Below are 16,743 nucleotides of genomic sequence, written 5' to 3' on the forward strand. Positions count from 1 at the left end.
AATAAATAAATAAATAAATAAATAAATAAATAAATAAATAAATAAATAAATAAATAAATAAATAAATAAATAAATAAATAAATAAATAAAATCAATCGATCAGCTAATTCAATATTTTTCTTTTGCGGACTTATCCTTATCTCATCCATCTACCTCACTCGTTGTGTTCGGAAAGAACACAGAACTTTCATTAACCTGCCTATCAGGTATACGCTTTGGAAGCCAAAATAGGCCTCTCATAATCTGGGCAAAAATGTCTTCTGACATTTTTTTTTTTGAAGAGTAATAGCCCCTCGGAGGGCTTTCTCCGGTGTAAATTGCGTCGCAGTATGACGTATACCTAAAAACTCCGGTGTTCACCCGCTGTCCAGGGACAATGGGTTTTCAGGTGGTCTTGAGACTTAGGAGACATGGAGGGGAGAATGCGCCCTGTTGTGGAAGCGCCACCACATGTGATCACATGGTAAAGGTGAGCCTGCGAGCATCTGCATCAATGCGTGTGTCGGGTGTGGCCGCGGTACAACTATAGCTGTAACTTGTTCGCACCAGGGCAGCATGTTTGTGTCCTCTATCTCGTACATATGCGGCTCGTTCTTGACTTTGAGTGGGACACCCTCAACGTTTTGTTTCCATGGCTGATTGAGATGGAAGAGCTTTTGCAACTATAGCTCTGTACAGGAATTTCTCTGGGCTAGACGGCGTCGACGCTATAGTATAGAGCAACCGAAAACACAAGCGTTCACCAGCTAGCCACGGGCAGTGTTGCTCAGATGTGCCGTGGAAATGTGGATGCTCCCGAGGACGTGCTTCGTGTCTTCATCCGATCCAGCTAAGCTGGGGCCATGTGCGCCTTGAAGCGAGCGCTGTCATGGGGCAGGGACGGCGGCACAGCTACCGCTCGCAGTTCTCCGCCTTAGAGGAATAGGTGAATATTCACAGAGTTTTATTACTATTATTATTATTTGTAAGATATTCGCGAAACGCCCAAGTCTGCCCCATCGGATAGCCCCGACGCTGTCGAGTCGTTGTTGTTTACTACATTATTAAAGGAGGATGCACGCTCCTTGTCACCGCATTAGAAGCCTTAGTGCAAAACGTCCTGCGCTGATCCAAGGCTTGACATTTGGTTTTTCATCTTTTGATTTTGCAGTCACTATTTTCTCCATGTAATGACATCCTTGCTCTTCCTTCAAATCGACAGCTTCCTGAGGGACTTTTTCTCCGGTGGTTATGGCGTCCATATCGTCTGTTGCCTGCGTTCGAAGCCGCCCCGTCTGCACACGACGACGACCTGTGTGTGCACACCCCCATATGGAATGTGGACGACGCAGGAGTGCTTCGCTCACTGGTGCATGAGGTCACGCTGTCGTTTTGGGACTTGAAAACATTTGCTAATTCACGTCTACGTTGCACAGACCTTGACCTGCAGTTTCGTATTTCGGCTGGCATACCTCTTAGTGGAGCAAAACTTGCTTTGTCGTCTGTAGCTCAGCGTCGCATTTGCGAGCGATTATTTATTCCTCGATAGTATATGGCCGACAGCCTCGCCTGCGGCGTCTGTGACGAGACAATTGAACACGTACTTAGCGTATGCCGTGTGTTTAGTACCAAAAGACAAGCGCTGTGATCCCGAAACCTCGCCCGTTGACGTAGGACAAAAAAAAAATTGGAGGCGCTAAAGTTATTTTAAGAGCGCAATGCGACATCATTATAGAAGCAGCGTTGCTGCTACATGTTTATATGTCTGTGTCAGTTCTTTCACCCCGTACAAAATGTCCCTGTCGTCGTATCTTTATTTGCACACAAATAATCATACGCTCAGTGAGTCCCCCGAGAACCTGTTTCAAACTGCTTGTCTTATCTTTTACCGGTGGCGCACTCCCCCCATGTTTTTAATTTTTTAATTTCTGTACCGTGGTGGGCAGCTGGCAATTGCGTTGAGTTTACCTGAGTTAACTTAATCGCCATCTGCCATGGTGGGCAAGTTGTGATGACGTTACAAGGTCGCTTGACCACTCTTGATCAATCAGCGACTTTTGTGACAGACCCAGGACGCGAAATCGCATGTTGAGAACTCTCAAGCTGTCGCACTAAAACCCCAGACGGTAGCAGAAGCTGGCTGAAGGCTTGAAAAGCACAACTCAGCTTCCCGCAGATGTCACGCTTGCATGACAGGGAGCGACAGCACCGCCCGCTTCCCGCGTTCTTTTGTTTGCGTATTTCATTATTCTTTTGAGTCTATCCCATTTTGTACCTTTTTTTCCTTCTCTTACTGCGGGGTAGCCAGCTTTAATTGTCCTCCGGTTGACCTACCTGCCTTCGATTTCCTCTATCCAAAGTTCACCTGCTGGCCAACAACAATGCGCTTCAGATCGGCCTTGGGCATAAGGGATGTGTGAGCGTGCGGGCTCCCTCGGAAAGATGCAATCTATGGTCCGAATGGGTGGGGGAAGTGGGGGACGTGTAAATGCGGTTTAGCTGTCTGTCGTCGCGGAGGAGGGCAGAAATAGCTATATTTGCGAGCTTCCTACCTATATACTAAGCGCAGTGCCAGCGCTGGTTCTATTGTATCTTTGTCTCTATTTGCGATAACAATTACAAGCGCAATCACTCTTACAGAAATTTTTAAAATGATATTTTTCCGAACGTCCGCAGAAAGGACATCGTCCATGAATATTAACACCTGTCTGGGGTCAGTTCAGGCTTTTAGAGTTTCCTCCAAAGGAGATCTCCTAGTCCTAGTTTTCTAGCCTGGCCACTTGTCCAGTACAAAGTCGTCACTGGTTTGTGAATTATCGCTACTGCTACAGTAGAATCTGTGTACAGAGGTCAAAATGCATGTCTAGAACAGCCGAACTGTGTGTTCCGCAGCTCCCAAAGCCGCTGCAACCAGGAAGGCAAAAAATGACGACGAAATCCTAAGAGTTTAACTGAACATGCTTACATCCAGGCCATTTTAAACCTAATGTTATTGCTAGATTTCACGTGTTGAGCCCGAAACACGCCAAGAACGTGTTATAGGCAAGCGTTTTGCCCTCTATGTGTCCTCAAAATATCAGCCGATGCCTTCAGCTGCATTACTTCGGAACATCTTTCTGTAATTTTTGGCCCAACAAAGTTCTCTTATGTCCGAGTAGCTATAACCCATCAAAAACACTCGGATGCTACCGGGGTCAGTTGTTCGCGACCTTTTGACTCGCCCTGCGCTTCCGGTCTTCCTCATCGTGTGGCTTTTTTAGTTGTTGAAATCTTGGCTTCAGGGTGCTCCATTTTTGAAAGCGCAACGTTTCCGCAGCCGCACAGAAAGACCTACTACGTTGCTGTGGAATATACGGCGGGGCTTAAAAGCTTTTCTTTAGACCCCGGGGCTCCAGAGGTGCTCCAGGAAACGGGGCTCGTGGTGTACTCAGTAAGACTTGCCACGCGGGCAAGTCTGAAATTGAAAATTTATAGAATTCAAAGATGATAGCTTCAAATGAAATTCCGAAACTTTCTCTCTTGGCGGACATTTTGTTATGCTGGTGGCACCATAGATGACGAGACAATAAGCTTTAAATTTCCTGAATACATCAATGCAGAGTTCGAGTGTCGTGCCATAATCATATTTCTGATGTTCTTCCTCACCCAATTCATGGCCATCCGACTACTGGCTGCTTCCAAAGATGAAGGAGCCGCTGAACTGCGGGCGCTTCGCGTCCTGCGACGAAGACGCCAACGCAGAGCGACGTTTATACAAATAAAGAATGTAATTCTTGGCCCGTAAAATGCAGCTTGGGCACTTGTGCAGATGAAGTAGACCTTCTCCAAATGGAACGCTGTCAGTACAGTGCGCCCGACCACAGTTCAATTTTCCCCGTAAACGTATTTCAACTTTTATAAGCAGCCTGCATTTGCGGTTTGCACGATTGACAGGAGGGGGGTGGTGGGCTTCCTTTTGTAGCATTCGCTCCTCGCAACCGCTTGCCGCACTCCTTGGCACCTTGCGCCTTGACCCCTCGGAATGGTAGTCGTAAGAAATTCATAGTTTTCATGTCCGAATGAGCGCGGTTTTACCTCTCCAAGCTTGGTTTTCTTAGAGTACAGTTTAGGTTCATGTACGCAAAGACAATTCAATAAGATGTGCAAGAAAGAAGTGATACCAGTAGTGCAGATTAATAGTTTTTTTACTCTAGTGTATTTAGATATCGATCTTGCTTAATACACTTCGCTTTTACTTTGCTCCTAGAATCTTAGACCTCAATCTAATGGGAAGAGTTGTAACAATTGGCGTCTTCACCAGATGCCACTCCAAAAGCGCCACGTGAGGTTTGGTCATCAGTAGAGCTCAAGGCAAATTCTGAAGGTATGTAAACTCCAGAAAATCTCACTATCGACCTGTTAGGAGCGCTTTGTCTTATGGAGATTGTGCGCTCACAACCGGTAGCGTTGCTTAAATAATTTAATAAATGGACACATTGCTGTTAACGATGGACGCGTTGTATAGCAAATTTCCTGTTAGAAAGTGGCTTTCGACGTGAGCTGGAGCCTTGGTAGAAAAGATACCAGCCAGTTCAAGGAATGGTGCTTGCAAGCAGCCATGCACCCACATAACAAGCAGTACTTGTACGGAGGCAGCATGCCATTTTGAATAAAAGGCATGGTTTGCCTGATGCGACATCAGGCAGCCCGTGTGCTCAACACGCGTTTGGAAAGCTTGGATGAAACTGGATCAGAAAGTATTGGTTATGTGCTACTAACAAATAGCCCAAACTGATCATTTCACGGGAGGAAGATTCTGATGTCCCCTTAAGTGAGACTCCGAGATGACGTAAGTGAGTGCGTGGAGTTGTACAAGTGGGCACTCCACGCTGTGCGAATGGCGCTGTTCAACTGCATCAGTTTTTTTTTTTTACTTTTTTTCTTGGGTTTACTGGAATAAGAATAACCCGAGAATTCTGCGTGCAGATATGAGCAATGTGGAGAAGAAAACTCAGTTTGTGTTAAAGAACCAAACTTATTGTTAAAGTGCTCATGTGAGTGATTTGTTGACATGGCAATCTGCCGACAGCCTACGCGATACGTAAGATGCCCTAACCAGCGATAGCTGTGAAAACTTTCAAGGCCAGCTCTTCGGAGGGTGTACACAACACATTCTATGACGAGTCATAGGTACTGCCAGCCGCAAACTCTCAATCGGTCTCTGCCAGGTGTGTAGGTTGGCGTTCGTTTCGCTCACTTTCTTTGTTTTAAGGCGAAAGCCTTTAATGCCTCATCGTTGTAAGCAGGAGTTGTCGACAAAAATGTCACGCTTTTGAATTGGTCGTAATGGACGTGACGTCACAGTAAGCGAATTTCAAACGGGGCCAATTGTACTTTGGCTAGTAACCATGCAACCAATTAAAGGGATCGTATAGTGATGCTCCAAGTAAGTGGGACTGAGTTTAGTTAATTGCTCACTTAAGCAATTAGCCTAATTAACCTTTCTAGTCAGACCAGATAAATAAATAAATGCGAGTAGGAAATTGGTCGAGTTGGGGAATCGAACCAAGGACTCTGGAGTGCGAGACGAGCACGCTAACAACTCCGCCATGCCAGCTCGCTGGTTTGGAGTGAACAAAGGCGCGTCTAGTGAATACGGTGTCTTCGTTCACTCCCATCTTCCTCCCTTCCCGTTACGGCGAGGTTCAGGTGTCCACCGAGGTATGCGAGACAGATGCATTTCCTTTCCTCAAAAACCGAATTACCGACGAGAAAAGCGTAGAGTTGAACGGGCGATGGCAGCGTTGCAAGACGCTGCCGCGTTCCACTCGAAGCCTAACATCTTAACAACGCACCAGTGACACAAGCAGCAACACCACGCTTAAGGCTTCCGCCACACCGCACTTTAGGTCAACAAAGTGCCCCCCTGAATTTTTTTTTTCCCGGCCTGAGAGACATGCCCCCCCCCCTTCTCACGCAAATTGCTGCCGTTAACGAGCTGTCCAGCACTTCATTTCTGCGGCGTCAATCCCGCGTTGCTTTTTAGATTTTAGAGACGCTTGTTGGTCGTCGAATCATCCAGCCCCAACCATCGGGTGCAGCACTACTGCCACCGAGCGTGCAGGCGCCATGGCTCATGCCTGAGTCGCTTTGGGACGTTAAACCCCGATAGACCAAACCATGACTCTTGCATGCAAATAACTGTTAAACGCACCGTTAACAACCTCGTCGTGATGGCCGAGTGGTATAAGGCGTTAACCAAGCGGAGTTCTTGCTCCGCACTGGTGTGGTTTCGAATCCCGCTCAGAAAGTACAAAACAGCTGCCTGTGGTATAAAAGGGCGTCGTGTCCTTTCATGTTCCTTTAAATCACGTGACCTCACCATAAGAGAGTGCCGCTTGATGGGCACTTTCGGTACTCATATTGCAGTTGCGGACACGGGCCTTTTTTTCCCTCTCCACCTGGTTTCGCTGTTCGTAATACGTACACTGTGATAACTGGCGGTAGACGCCCTCCTTGCTTCGCGCTGCGACCGTTGTGAGGCGCTTCAGTTTTGCGTTCAGACGGCCCGCGCAGGCGCCTATAGGGTGTAGGCCGTACATCTATTAGTGAGGAACTGGTCTAAAAGGGTATGCTTGTCACTCACACGTGTGAAGCAATTCTTGTCTACATGCTAAGGTTTCGCTTTCACATTGTCTTACCTGTATATGCACTCAAGGCTTGGCGACGGGGACGTGCGTCTGTATGCATGAGAAAATGCATGTGTCCCTAGTAAATGCGTCTGCATCCCCAAACTGTTTGTTCTTCGCAAGTGCATTGCACTCGCTTCCACACGGGTTCACTTTGCACAGGAGGCGAATGCTGTGAATTTTATAGCTGGTTATTTTTCCAGCCAGTCTGTCAGCCATTTCATTATAGTGCTATGAGCTTGATTTATTTTTCGTTTTAAGATAAATGGGAAACGGTTACTCTTTCTTGCCACCTGACAAAGCGCACGCGCCTCAAGTGCCAGCAACCTCGCCGATTTTGCTCTTAATGCTTGTTGGCTCACGCAGGCATTAAACCGTCCTACGTATATCCATCGCTTTTTTGTGGAGGCTTCTTGGTGGGTCAACTCTCAAATTTGACGCTACCTGTACCTGTGGACGCACACGTGGATATTCTAGCATGGCCGAAGTGTTAACCGCGCAGCTGCGCCAAAAGCTTGCCATTTATTGTGATTGTGCCCAAACATAAATTTTGACCCGCAACAAAATACTAATAATGGTCAGAGAACCGTTCATCAAATCAGAAAACTGCGCGCGCTGAACGATTGACAAAAATGTTTTTCAAACTTGGCAATGGCGCAGCGCATGAACGTAGGAGGCCTGCATTACTTTATTTAACTCCGTTTCTCATTGTGTTCCTCACTACTCTCTGTTCGTATGAATGAATCCAACAGTCACTGAAACCAAGGGAAGCATAGGAAAGTGCTTTCATTTTTTGTTATCGGTGAAGATTAGTTGCGTAATTATCTCAGGAAGACAAAAAATCGGAGGGGACACTTAAGCTCAGCCTTAAGAGTATGACGTCATAGCATTAATGGATTGACGCCCATATATGCGGAATGGGTCATTCTCTACTTAACATTCATAAATCTCTAAGAGTCCTCACACCTCTCCTGGCGCAGTGGTGCACCGGTTAAGCGATGGCCCTGCGATGCTAGGTGCTCCCAGCGGTGGGCCTTTTGTAGCCCAGGTCGCTCTTCCCTAGCGACCAATCATTAATTTAACTGCCACCTGCCACGGTGGTCAGCTTGCTCACAATCTGGTGGGCAGGGTATGATGATGATGATGATGATAGTGCCACAAGGTCACATGACCTATGTTGCCCACCTAGGTTGCTTTCTGGGGATTTTTCGTTCACAGTGCCGACAACGCCAACGACGCCGGATTTTCTGCACAACGGCAGCCTTAACGCTATCGTGTTAGTACCACACGCCGCGTGCAGTACACTCTGTGTATGTACTATCAGCGTCAATTGAAACGCGAACAAGCCAACTGAAACACGAACAGCACAACTCGCAGATATTATACTAGGGAGGCAAAATACATTAGCAGTTCATTTTCCCATCGAAGCCGAAAAGACCGCTCTTCTGAAATGTTAAAAGCCCACGCCTGTATTTCATCTCCAGCCTCTAATATGCTTGATTTTTTGTGCTCGCGGTCCAGTTGTTTTGTTCGCGTTTCATTGGACGCTGATAGTACGTAAACATAAGAAAAAATTGTGTGAATCCATACCCTAATTCTGATATTTTACTTCAGCCTTTCGAACTAACTGGAAATCATCAAAAGGTAAAAGTCGAGAAGTATGAAATTCTCTTTCCGATCTGTATATATTTACTTCGCAACTGCGTACGCGTTGCATCTTTGAGTCCTGAGAGCTTTCTCTCACTTGTGTTTTGTCATATTTCACTTAACGCCATGATGAGGGCTATTCCTCCCCAATTCAGGGGATGCAGACACTTGCACCCAGTAAGTGGCGCCTCAAGGACCGGCGTTGAGGGGCTCATACTCATCGAGCAACCTTTTACAACAGTTCTATCAACCGCTCTACGATTATGTTACTGGCGGTATATATGCACGTGACCTCCCCCCTCCTCCCCCCGCCGGCTTTATAGTTAACTATTTACAATTCTTTTCCCGTTTTCACCTCGGCTTGTTAATTTGCGCCACGCATCGTATTATATCGGGGGGCGTGCGTGTGTTTTAGACATGTTTTCTACTCTGTCTCTAACATGTGACCTTGAGCTGCCTATTCGTCGTGTAATAGATTTAACATCACCTCACAAACGATATTGCCAGCTGTGAATAGCCAAAGATTCAACACCACTTACCAGGGGCAAGTTGGTGATCAAGCAACAAGTACCACGGATACTCAGAGTTCAACACATAAAAGGAAACACTTCTTTTTTTTTAAGACAGTGGTTCCATTTGACTGGCATGGCCTGGTTGTTTTTTTCTCTCGTTAACTAGAGCATGAACGATGCATTAAATTCTAGTGTGAAAGTCATTTAACCACTTATTTTTTTAAAGCGGAAGCCTTTAATGCCTCATCATTGTAAGCAGGAGTTGTCGACAGAAATGTCCCGCTTTTCAATTAGTCGAAATGGTCGTGACGTCACAGCACGCGAATTTCAAACGAGGCCAATTGCACTTTGGCTAGTAACCATGCAACTAATTAAAGGGATAATTTAGTGATGCTCCAAGTAAGTGGGACTGAGTTTAGTTAATTGATTCGTTAACCAATTAGTCTAATTAACATTTCTAGTCAGGCCAGATAAATAAATAAAACCGAGTACGAAATTGGTCGAGTTAGGGAATCGAACCAGGGTCTCCGGAGTGCGAGACGAGCGCGCAACCACTCCGCCATGCCAGCTCAACGCTTTGGAATGAACAAAGGCGCGTCTAGAGAATAGGGTGTCTTCGTTCACTTCCATCTTCCTCCCTTCCCGTTACGGCGAGGTTCAAGTCTCCACCGAGTTATGCGAGACACATTTCCTTTCCTCAAAAACCAGTTTACCGACGAGCAAGGCGTAGAGCCGAACGGGCGATGGCGTTCTGTGGACTCTCTGGCAGCGTTGCAAGACGCTGTCGCGTTCCACTCTTAGAGTCGAAGCTTAACATCTTAACCACACATCAGGGACACAAGTAGCAACACCGCGCTTAAGGCTTTCGCCTGACCGCAGTTTAGGCAACAAAGTGCCCCCCTGAATTTGTTTAATTTGTGAAGACTGGAAGTGAAGATGTGGTGCGCAATGAGAATTTTGAATTGTATCGTGCTTGCATTCAGAATTTCGCTTTAGTTTATAAAATGACCTCAAAAGCTGGAGGATGGAAGAGAATGCTTATAATCGCACGGAGCTTGAATTCGCTTCATTGTGGTAGTGCTGCTTCTCAGGCCCCTCCCACTATCTTCCTTATCTTGCAGCTGTAGCAGGCGTTGAACTAGAGGCGCGCATGGAGCAACTGTCTCAGCGTACGGAAATCTACTAACTGCTTCTCATGCGCATAAGGAAAAAATACAGGGTCTAGCTGGTATAACAAGTATTTTATTACCTCCTGCACGACACCAGTTTCAGAGTTTTTCTTAACAGAGTACGCAAATATAAATCGCACTGTGCATATAAAAACACCTTTGTACAATCGCGGGAATAATACATTCAACAGTAAACCGTACAGGAGCAAAAAGCCAAACAACACAGCGGGAGGTCTCTATACATACCGTGCGAGAGGACCGAAGCAGAGTTACGACCAAACGAGGGACTACGTTTCCCCGAACGAGGCGCTACCCGGGGATGTGCCGCGAGATATCGCTTTAAGAACTAGTATCGCTACGAGCAGCCACGCTAAATTGGCACTACATTGGCCCCTGATTCGAGCAGCTTTCTCGCCCAGTGCACCCATCATCGTCATGCAACGGCTCCAACCAGCTCATCTGCCCGTCCTTCGGCCAACGTACTTGCACAACCGAGCGCCTCAACAGCTAGTTGGCCGCCCGAGACACCGACGTTGGCACAAAAAGGTCTAAGGGAAAGCAGGAGTGCGAGACACGACAGAGGTACGACGTGACCGAAGGTGAGGGCGTTAAACACGCTGGGGTAGACCTTTTTTTCCCGCGATTTTGTTGTCATCGATGATCGTGCCAACAATCGTTAATAAATACGAAAGTACTGAAGCCACCTGGACAGCTTTTTACCACAGCTGCGTTTCGACCAAGACGCACTCCTCCGCTTAGAAATCTCTCGCGTGTGTGAAACTATTGTCGATGGCTGACATAGACAGAGCCAGCGTATTGCAGAGCGGTGGCGCCTGTTGCAAGGAGGCATGGAGGATGTCACCGCACACGTCACACGTCTTTGGATGCCACACGCACTAGACGAAGTAAAAGACAGTCACCCAGGTCAGAGTCGCAAATGCGCATTTGAAAATTTCGGCGCACTCCAAAGGAGAAGCTGACGCGAATGCCACTACCCGCTACTTTTCTGCGTTAGACCGCAGCCCGGGATAAGGATGAGGGAAAAAGTGTGGAGGAAAATAGAATAATAAATTACAAACGAAAACAAAAATGGCGCCTCTGACACATGGCGTAATCTTGCAGAGTAATCCGAGACATCGATCCTGTCAGCTTTAACAGGCTTGGGTATATTATTGTAGGTGAAGTAATACCACTCACGTCTAGACTATATGCTGTTCAGCTAATTTCAAGTATCGCACCCATATCCGCCCACCAAAAGCGCGGTGCTGGCACAAATCCCTTTCCCTAATAAGCAAGACGGGAACGTCCTGGCCAATAGCCCCAGGTTTACTTTTGTTTTCTATATACTATTTTATCGTACGTGACGCACTTATTTATCACGTGACTTGGCACCCACACTAAGTGCCTCCGTCATATGAATTCACCGTCCACGAACTTGCTCTTCAAAAGGCCAGTTCCCGCGAGTGTTTAACGCGATAAATGTGTTTCGGGTTCCTTTTAAACCTGAACTGCCTGTATAAGGATCGTCTGCCTGTATTTAAGTGTGTCGCTCCAAACTAGGCGCGATGCGCCTTTTCAGGGAATAGGCATAACTACGCCCCACCTTCCATCACGTCCTTTTTTGTTCATAACGCGCGGAGGTGTTATGTGATGCTATTACACAAGCACCTATGGGCTCGAGAGCCAGTTTCGTTCCACCATTACACTGCAGCAGAATGGGGCGGCTTCCATTCACGTGAGCTGATGGTCGCGCAATAGCTTCCGGTACAGCGCATAGAATGACAGGCATAAAACAAAAATGGCGCGTTTCCCCGCCTTTTTATGGTGCTTCGGGTAAGGGCCAAATTTGTGCTCACATTTTTTCCGCTTTACGTGCGCACTCAAAAACGCTGAATTTATACGTGCAAGAAGCTCTCCTAGGTTTTCTCTCTTTCTCTCTCTTTTTTACTGGCAGCTTCCTTTTAAAAAAGAAAAAAAAATGCTACGAACAAAGACCGTTTTTGAATTGAAATCTATTTTTTACATTTTTTGCATTTGGAGGTATCCGTTAGGTTGTTATACAAGGAAAGCGCGGCCCTGTCGATTGCACTGCACATGTTCCATTTTTTTTTTACGTTTCGCTTTCTACAGCAACCGTCAGGTGATAAGACTCCTTGGTTAGTATTGCGTCCTATGTATTAGATATGGATTTTTAACTAAGACCGTCAGTAATAATTTTAAAGGGTCAGTCTACTGATTTTTATCGGCCATATTTTCTTTGCGGCAACCGATAGCTCTTTACTCAAATTACCGTTTAGCCAGGTGGGGTGCCAAGAAGTGCGGAAGAACATTTTAAAACAGAATTTATTGATGTGGGAACACATCTGTATGAGATGGTAGTCTCATCTGGCAACCATCTGGATTTCCGCCGTGCGGCGACAAACATGGTGGCGCCCGTCGAAGCCGGACATATAGCTTCAGACTGAATTCTCGTTGTTGCTGCCTTTTTCAGTGCGTTCACTGGCCATAAATGGGGGCCGGTCTTTCGCTTCGTCTCATCTTGCCTATAAGAAAACGTATAAGTGATAAATTTGCTTTATTTTAATAATCAGAGTGAAGATTCTGCCGCTTCTAGGCTTAAGTGGAGAGTCGGTTTGTTTACAGAAATGGTTCCCGTCCTGACAATCAGATGGCGCCACTATAGGCTGAGTTTATTTTTGTGTCTCTGCTAGAATACGCTGAACTAAAAGTGGGAATGTGCGTGCGTTGAGCGTACGTATAACTATAAATATTCATGTGATTTACAGAACAAGCGAGCGGTACGCCTTCTACAGTTTACTCGAACAAAACGTACGTTTCTATGACATTGGGGCATACTAACGGTACGTAGTATATTCACTTATGCTTCTACAAAAAAAGGCTACCACCTGCATCAACAATATGAACGTTTGGGGTCACCATCATGCATTTTTACGCGACTTTTAACGCCAAATTAAAATATAAATTCCTTCCGAAACCGAGAGCAGTTCTCTCGTTATTGATGTTATAGAGTGCCAACTACCAGAATATGCCACTATTTATACACTCATCTCGGCGAGTAGACTGACCCTTTAAAGGGAGGCTTTTTGAGGATAAATAAAGTCGGTTTTTGTGCCACAGCAATACAACTAGCGGTGTACGTAACAACAAAGGCGATTCGTATTACGTTGTAAGCTGGCAACTTAATTGCAATGGTTGCCTTCACAACCATTACAGTAAGTATCTGGTTGTGATTAGCACCCTGCAGCTGACCGTTAATAACAGCCATATCACTTTATGCAATTTCAAAAACGCAATTCTGCTTGTCGCCAAAGCACAACGAGTTCTGGCGTGTCCGGCGCGTCAATCGAAGCCACGCGGCGGCTGAGCGCGCGAAGCCACATGCACAAACAAACGTCACATGGTGGTGTACGCGTCACGTGATACCTGCTCTGTCCCGCTCGAGCAGTTTTTTTTTTCTTTTAATTCGAACACTTCAGGGCTTGAGCAGCTGCTCGCCTCTACTAATTTCTCCAGTTCTCCCCCCTCGAAGCCAGGGCCACATGGCATGTGCGCCGCCGAGTGCCTTTTGCTTGTGAGTGTAGCCCCGCGCAAAGCGGCCGCGCAGTTTTCATTTCGCGCGCCCGGAGGACGTGAATTTGCTGTGCCGCAGCGACAAGCAGAATCACAATCCCGAAATTGTAAAAACTATTACGGCTATTACTAACGGTCAGCTACGAACCTCTACTTAAAAACTGGCGCCTAGGTGTAATCGTTGAAAAGTAAAGTATTATAATTTCATCAACCAGCTTCAAGCTAACGCTATTGACCTGTTTTGCGACACCCTCCACTACTGGTTTTACTATGCCTTAAAGCCAATGTTATGGATCAAAAAGTTTGTTTCCAAGAACTGCAGTCGGGCTTCACTGAAACACTCTCTATACATCGAATACTTACTCAGGAAGCCGTCTTGTCTGTGCTAGCACATCGAATCTGACCGCAGTAGAACATGGAAGCCTTAGTGAATTGTTTGTAGTGGCACATTGCATAGAACCAACGCACTATTCGCAAACGAAACCACGTTTTGAAATTTGCCGCCCGGAAAGACTCCTATGAGAAAAAAAAAATATAGTATAAGGCGCGCATATATTAGTAAGAAAGTTAAATTACATGTATGTATGTTGTTTGAAACACGTTGCTGTCAGATACAAGGAGTGTATTATAACCAGTAAGGCGTAGAACGACAAATGTCATCCCGAAGGAATCTTTAAACGCGCAGCGAGAGCGGATAAATGTATGGTACGAAACGTTATTTAATTTCAGTGCTCCAATGCGTTCAATGAGTTGTTTTTGTCGACTTTCACCTCTGAAAGCTACGCCCCATGCCTTATACAGTTACCTCTAGGCGGAAAATTGGCGCTGCGTTCGTTCTCCCACCCCGATAGCGTCCGTAAGTCCGAACTTCGCTTTAGGCCCGGCTACTATTCCGCCGAAAACGTCGACTCCTCCACAGACACGGCATTGTACAATAAGATAGAATGAAAAACACACAAAAAGATTCTATTAACTTTAAACTACGCCTGCGTTACTTCGAATGCACGAAGAAAAAAAATGTTCTGCACAATAAATTACTGACTCGATCATTTCTTTTTCTCATGAATGATAAGGCTGTCGGTGAGCCTTTCTTGGCGAAGACGTTTCACGCGAGAACGTGTCTTTGAAGGAACAAAATCCGGAAACAGTTTTGGCCTCTCTTGATATATGATAGATATAAAAATAAACGCCCGCAAAAATAAACGACAGCTAATGTCAGCGCTACCACGGTACTGGTGGAAATAACAAAGACCATTTCAGACATCGTTAAATCTGTCTGCAGGTAGAAGTATTTGCCCGTTGGCTCAGCGCGTGGGCTTTGCACATGGAAGTTGGAAGCTGCATAACACGATTCGCCGCGAGGCTATCGCGATGCTGCTAAGCGAGTCGCCAGGAAAGTTTCTACGTGTGGTTTATAGACACTTGAATACCCTGCACGAGGCAAGTCGATAACAGCGCCACTTATCGCACCCGCTGTGTGATCAGAAGATTTCAAGGCGGAAGCTTAGCACTGGCGGAAACCGAGAAAAAATAGTTTTGAGCTTCTGCCATCCGTCGGCTCATCGCATAACGCGGAGTCTGAATTGACCAGGCCCGTGACGCAGTGTGCGTTAAAAAAAAAAAGCTGGAAAGAAGGTGAAACTACAGCCGAAAAAAATACCGCGACATGAACTCGCCCCGGCTTCGACACTCGCCGCTTCCTTTAAGCTTATTTCCAGTGCTCCTTCGAACGAATGATGAAGGCAATAAACGAAACAGAAAAAGGCTTTCAGTTTTCTTCACCTCCTGGAGCCTTAACGCTAACAAAGGACATCGGCAACGCTCCGACAGCCTCGAAAGCTTTCGCCAATTTCTTCCAGAACGGAATGTTTTCCAGCCGTCTTTGGAAAACTTTACGGCCAGATTGCTTCTGGTGCGCCACACGTTTTATCACGGCTCACTGCCGCGCGAAAACAGCCGCGCCTCTCTTGGTTCGACCACCAATCCTGTCCGCAGGCCGCGCGAGAGCGAGGATGTCTTCCTGAGAAATAAAACGAGAGTGAAAAAAAAAAAAGAAGCAATCTAAGAGCGGGCCAGGCCGCGGACGGGGAGCTATACGGTAGCTGGCGCGGGTTCGAGGGATCAGGTTCGGTGCGGCGGCGACATGTGCTGGATGATGATGCCCCCTTGCACGCGCTGGTACTACTTGTGCAGCAGCAGGCGCCGGCAGTGGGGCAGCGGGTGCGACCAGTGGCCGTCACGCGAGCAGCGCAGCTGCGCCGAGCCCAGAAGCCGGAAGCCCGCGTTGCACGCCACCGTCACCAGCTCGCCGATGTCGTAGTGGAACTTGGAGGGCACCACGCGTGCATGCGCTGGCTGGCCCGGGAACTCGCAGGCCGGTTTGCCTGCGAACAAAACGCCAACAGGTTGGCTTCACGAACCTCGCTTCAAGCTGGGATTAAATTGCTTCGACCTCGCCATCCGAGCTTGGTTGAAGTGTCCAGCTCAGTTTCCAGCGACCACCTACGAGGACTGTTAACCATAACCTCAGAAAGATTTGCTCGTCTGCTAGCGCCGCAGTAATGTCAAGCTTTGGTTTTATCCGTGCAGTAGAATATATACGCAACCCGTTGCAGCATGTCGTCCACGATTGTGTGCGTGATTTTCAATGTTTTTTTTTTTTAACGTCTAGAGCTATTTTCACGAAGTCAGTGATGCCGGCTACGTTTCAGATCCATTTGCGCTTTTGAAAAAGGATCGCTTTTCAAAAAACAAGAAATAAAAATGGACATCGCAAACTTCTGCGGAGCGCCTAGGAAGCGCTGTCATTTTCTGTAACGTTTTTCTTCTCTCACGAGATGGAATGTATTACTAAAAGACATTGTAGCAAAGTTTTCGTTCCGGGAACAGCTTCGGATGATAAATAACGTAATTAATTGGGCATAAATGAGATTTTTTGAAGTAGGGCTGCAGTTGCGTGAACGTGGAAGTGTGCGGCGTGCGTGCATTCCTAAGGTTTTGGAGCCATTCATGTTATTTTTGTGAAATAGGGGTGTTAAAAATTTTGGGAACTCGCTCCGCTTCGCCCTTTTGGGTTTGCTTCTCCGCGACGTCGTCCTCCCTAGGTACCGTAACCAACGAGGCAGCACGCCAGCGCCGCAGCGACACTAGCGCCAACAGACGGCGTGACTGTTGCGG

The 16,743-nt window shown here is 46.7% G+C and overlaps 1 protein-coding gene across 1 annotated transcript in view; it reads right to left on the reverse strand.

Moving 5' to 3' along the window:
* Positions 1–10,028: 10,028 nt before the first annotated feature.
* LOC149353186 (locomotion-related protein Hikaru genki-like) overlaps positions 10,029–16,743 on the reverse strand; it is a 42,537-nt gene continuing 35,822 nt past the window's right edge. Inside the window, exon 9 of the mRNA XM_089582391.1 lies at positions 10,029–15,950. Within this exon, the coding sequence (XP_089438517.1) occupies positions 15,748–15,950 (203 nt within the window). The 3' untranslated portion in view covers positions 10,029–15,747. The remainder of the gene's footprint in view (positions 15,951–16,743) is intronic.

This window comes from Amblyomma mixtum, chromosome 3 (assembly GCF_055824585.1).
Source record: "Amblyomma mixtum isolate Tamu chromosome 3, ASM5582458v1, whole genome shotgun sequence".
Lineage (NCBI taxonomy): Eukaryota > Metazoa > Arthropoda > Arachnida > Ixodida > Ixodidae > Amblyomma > Amblyomma mixtum.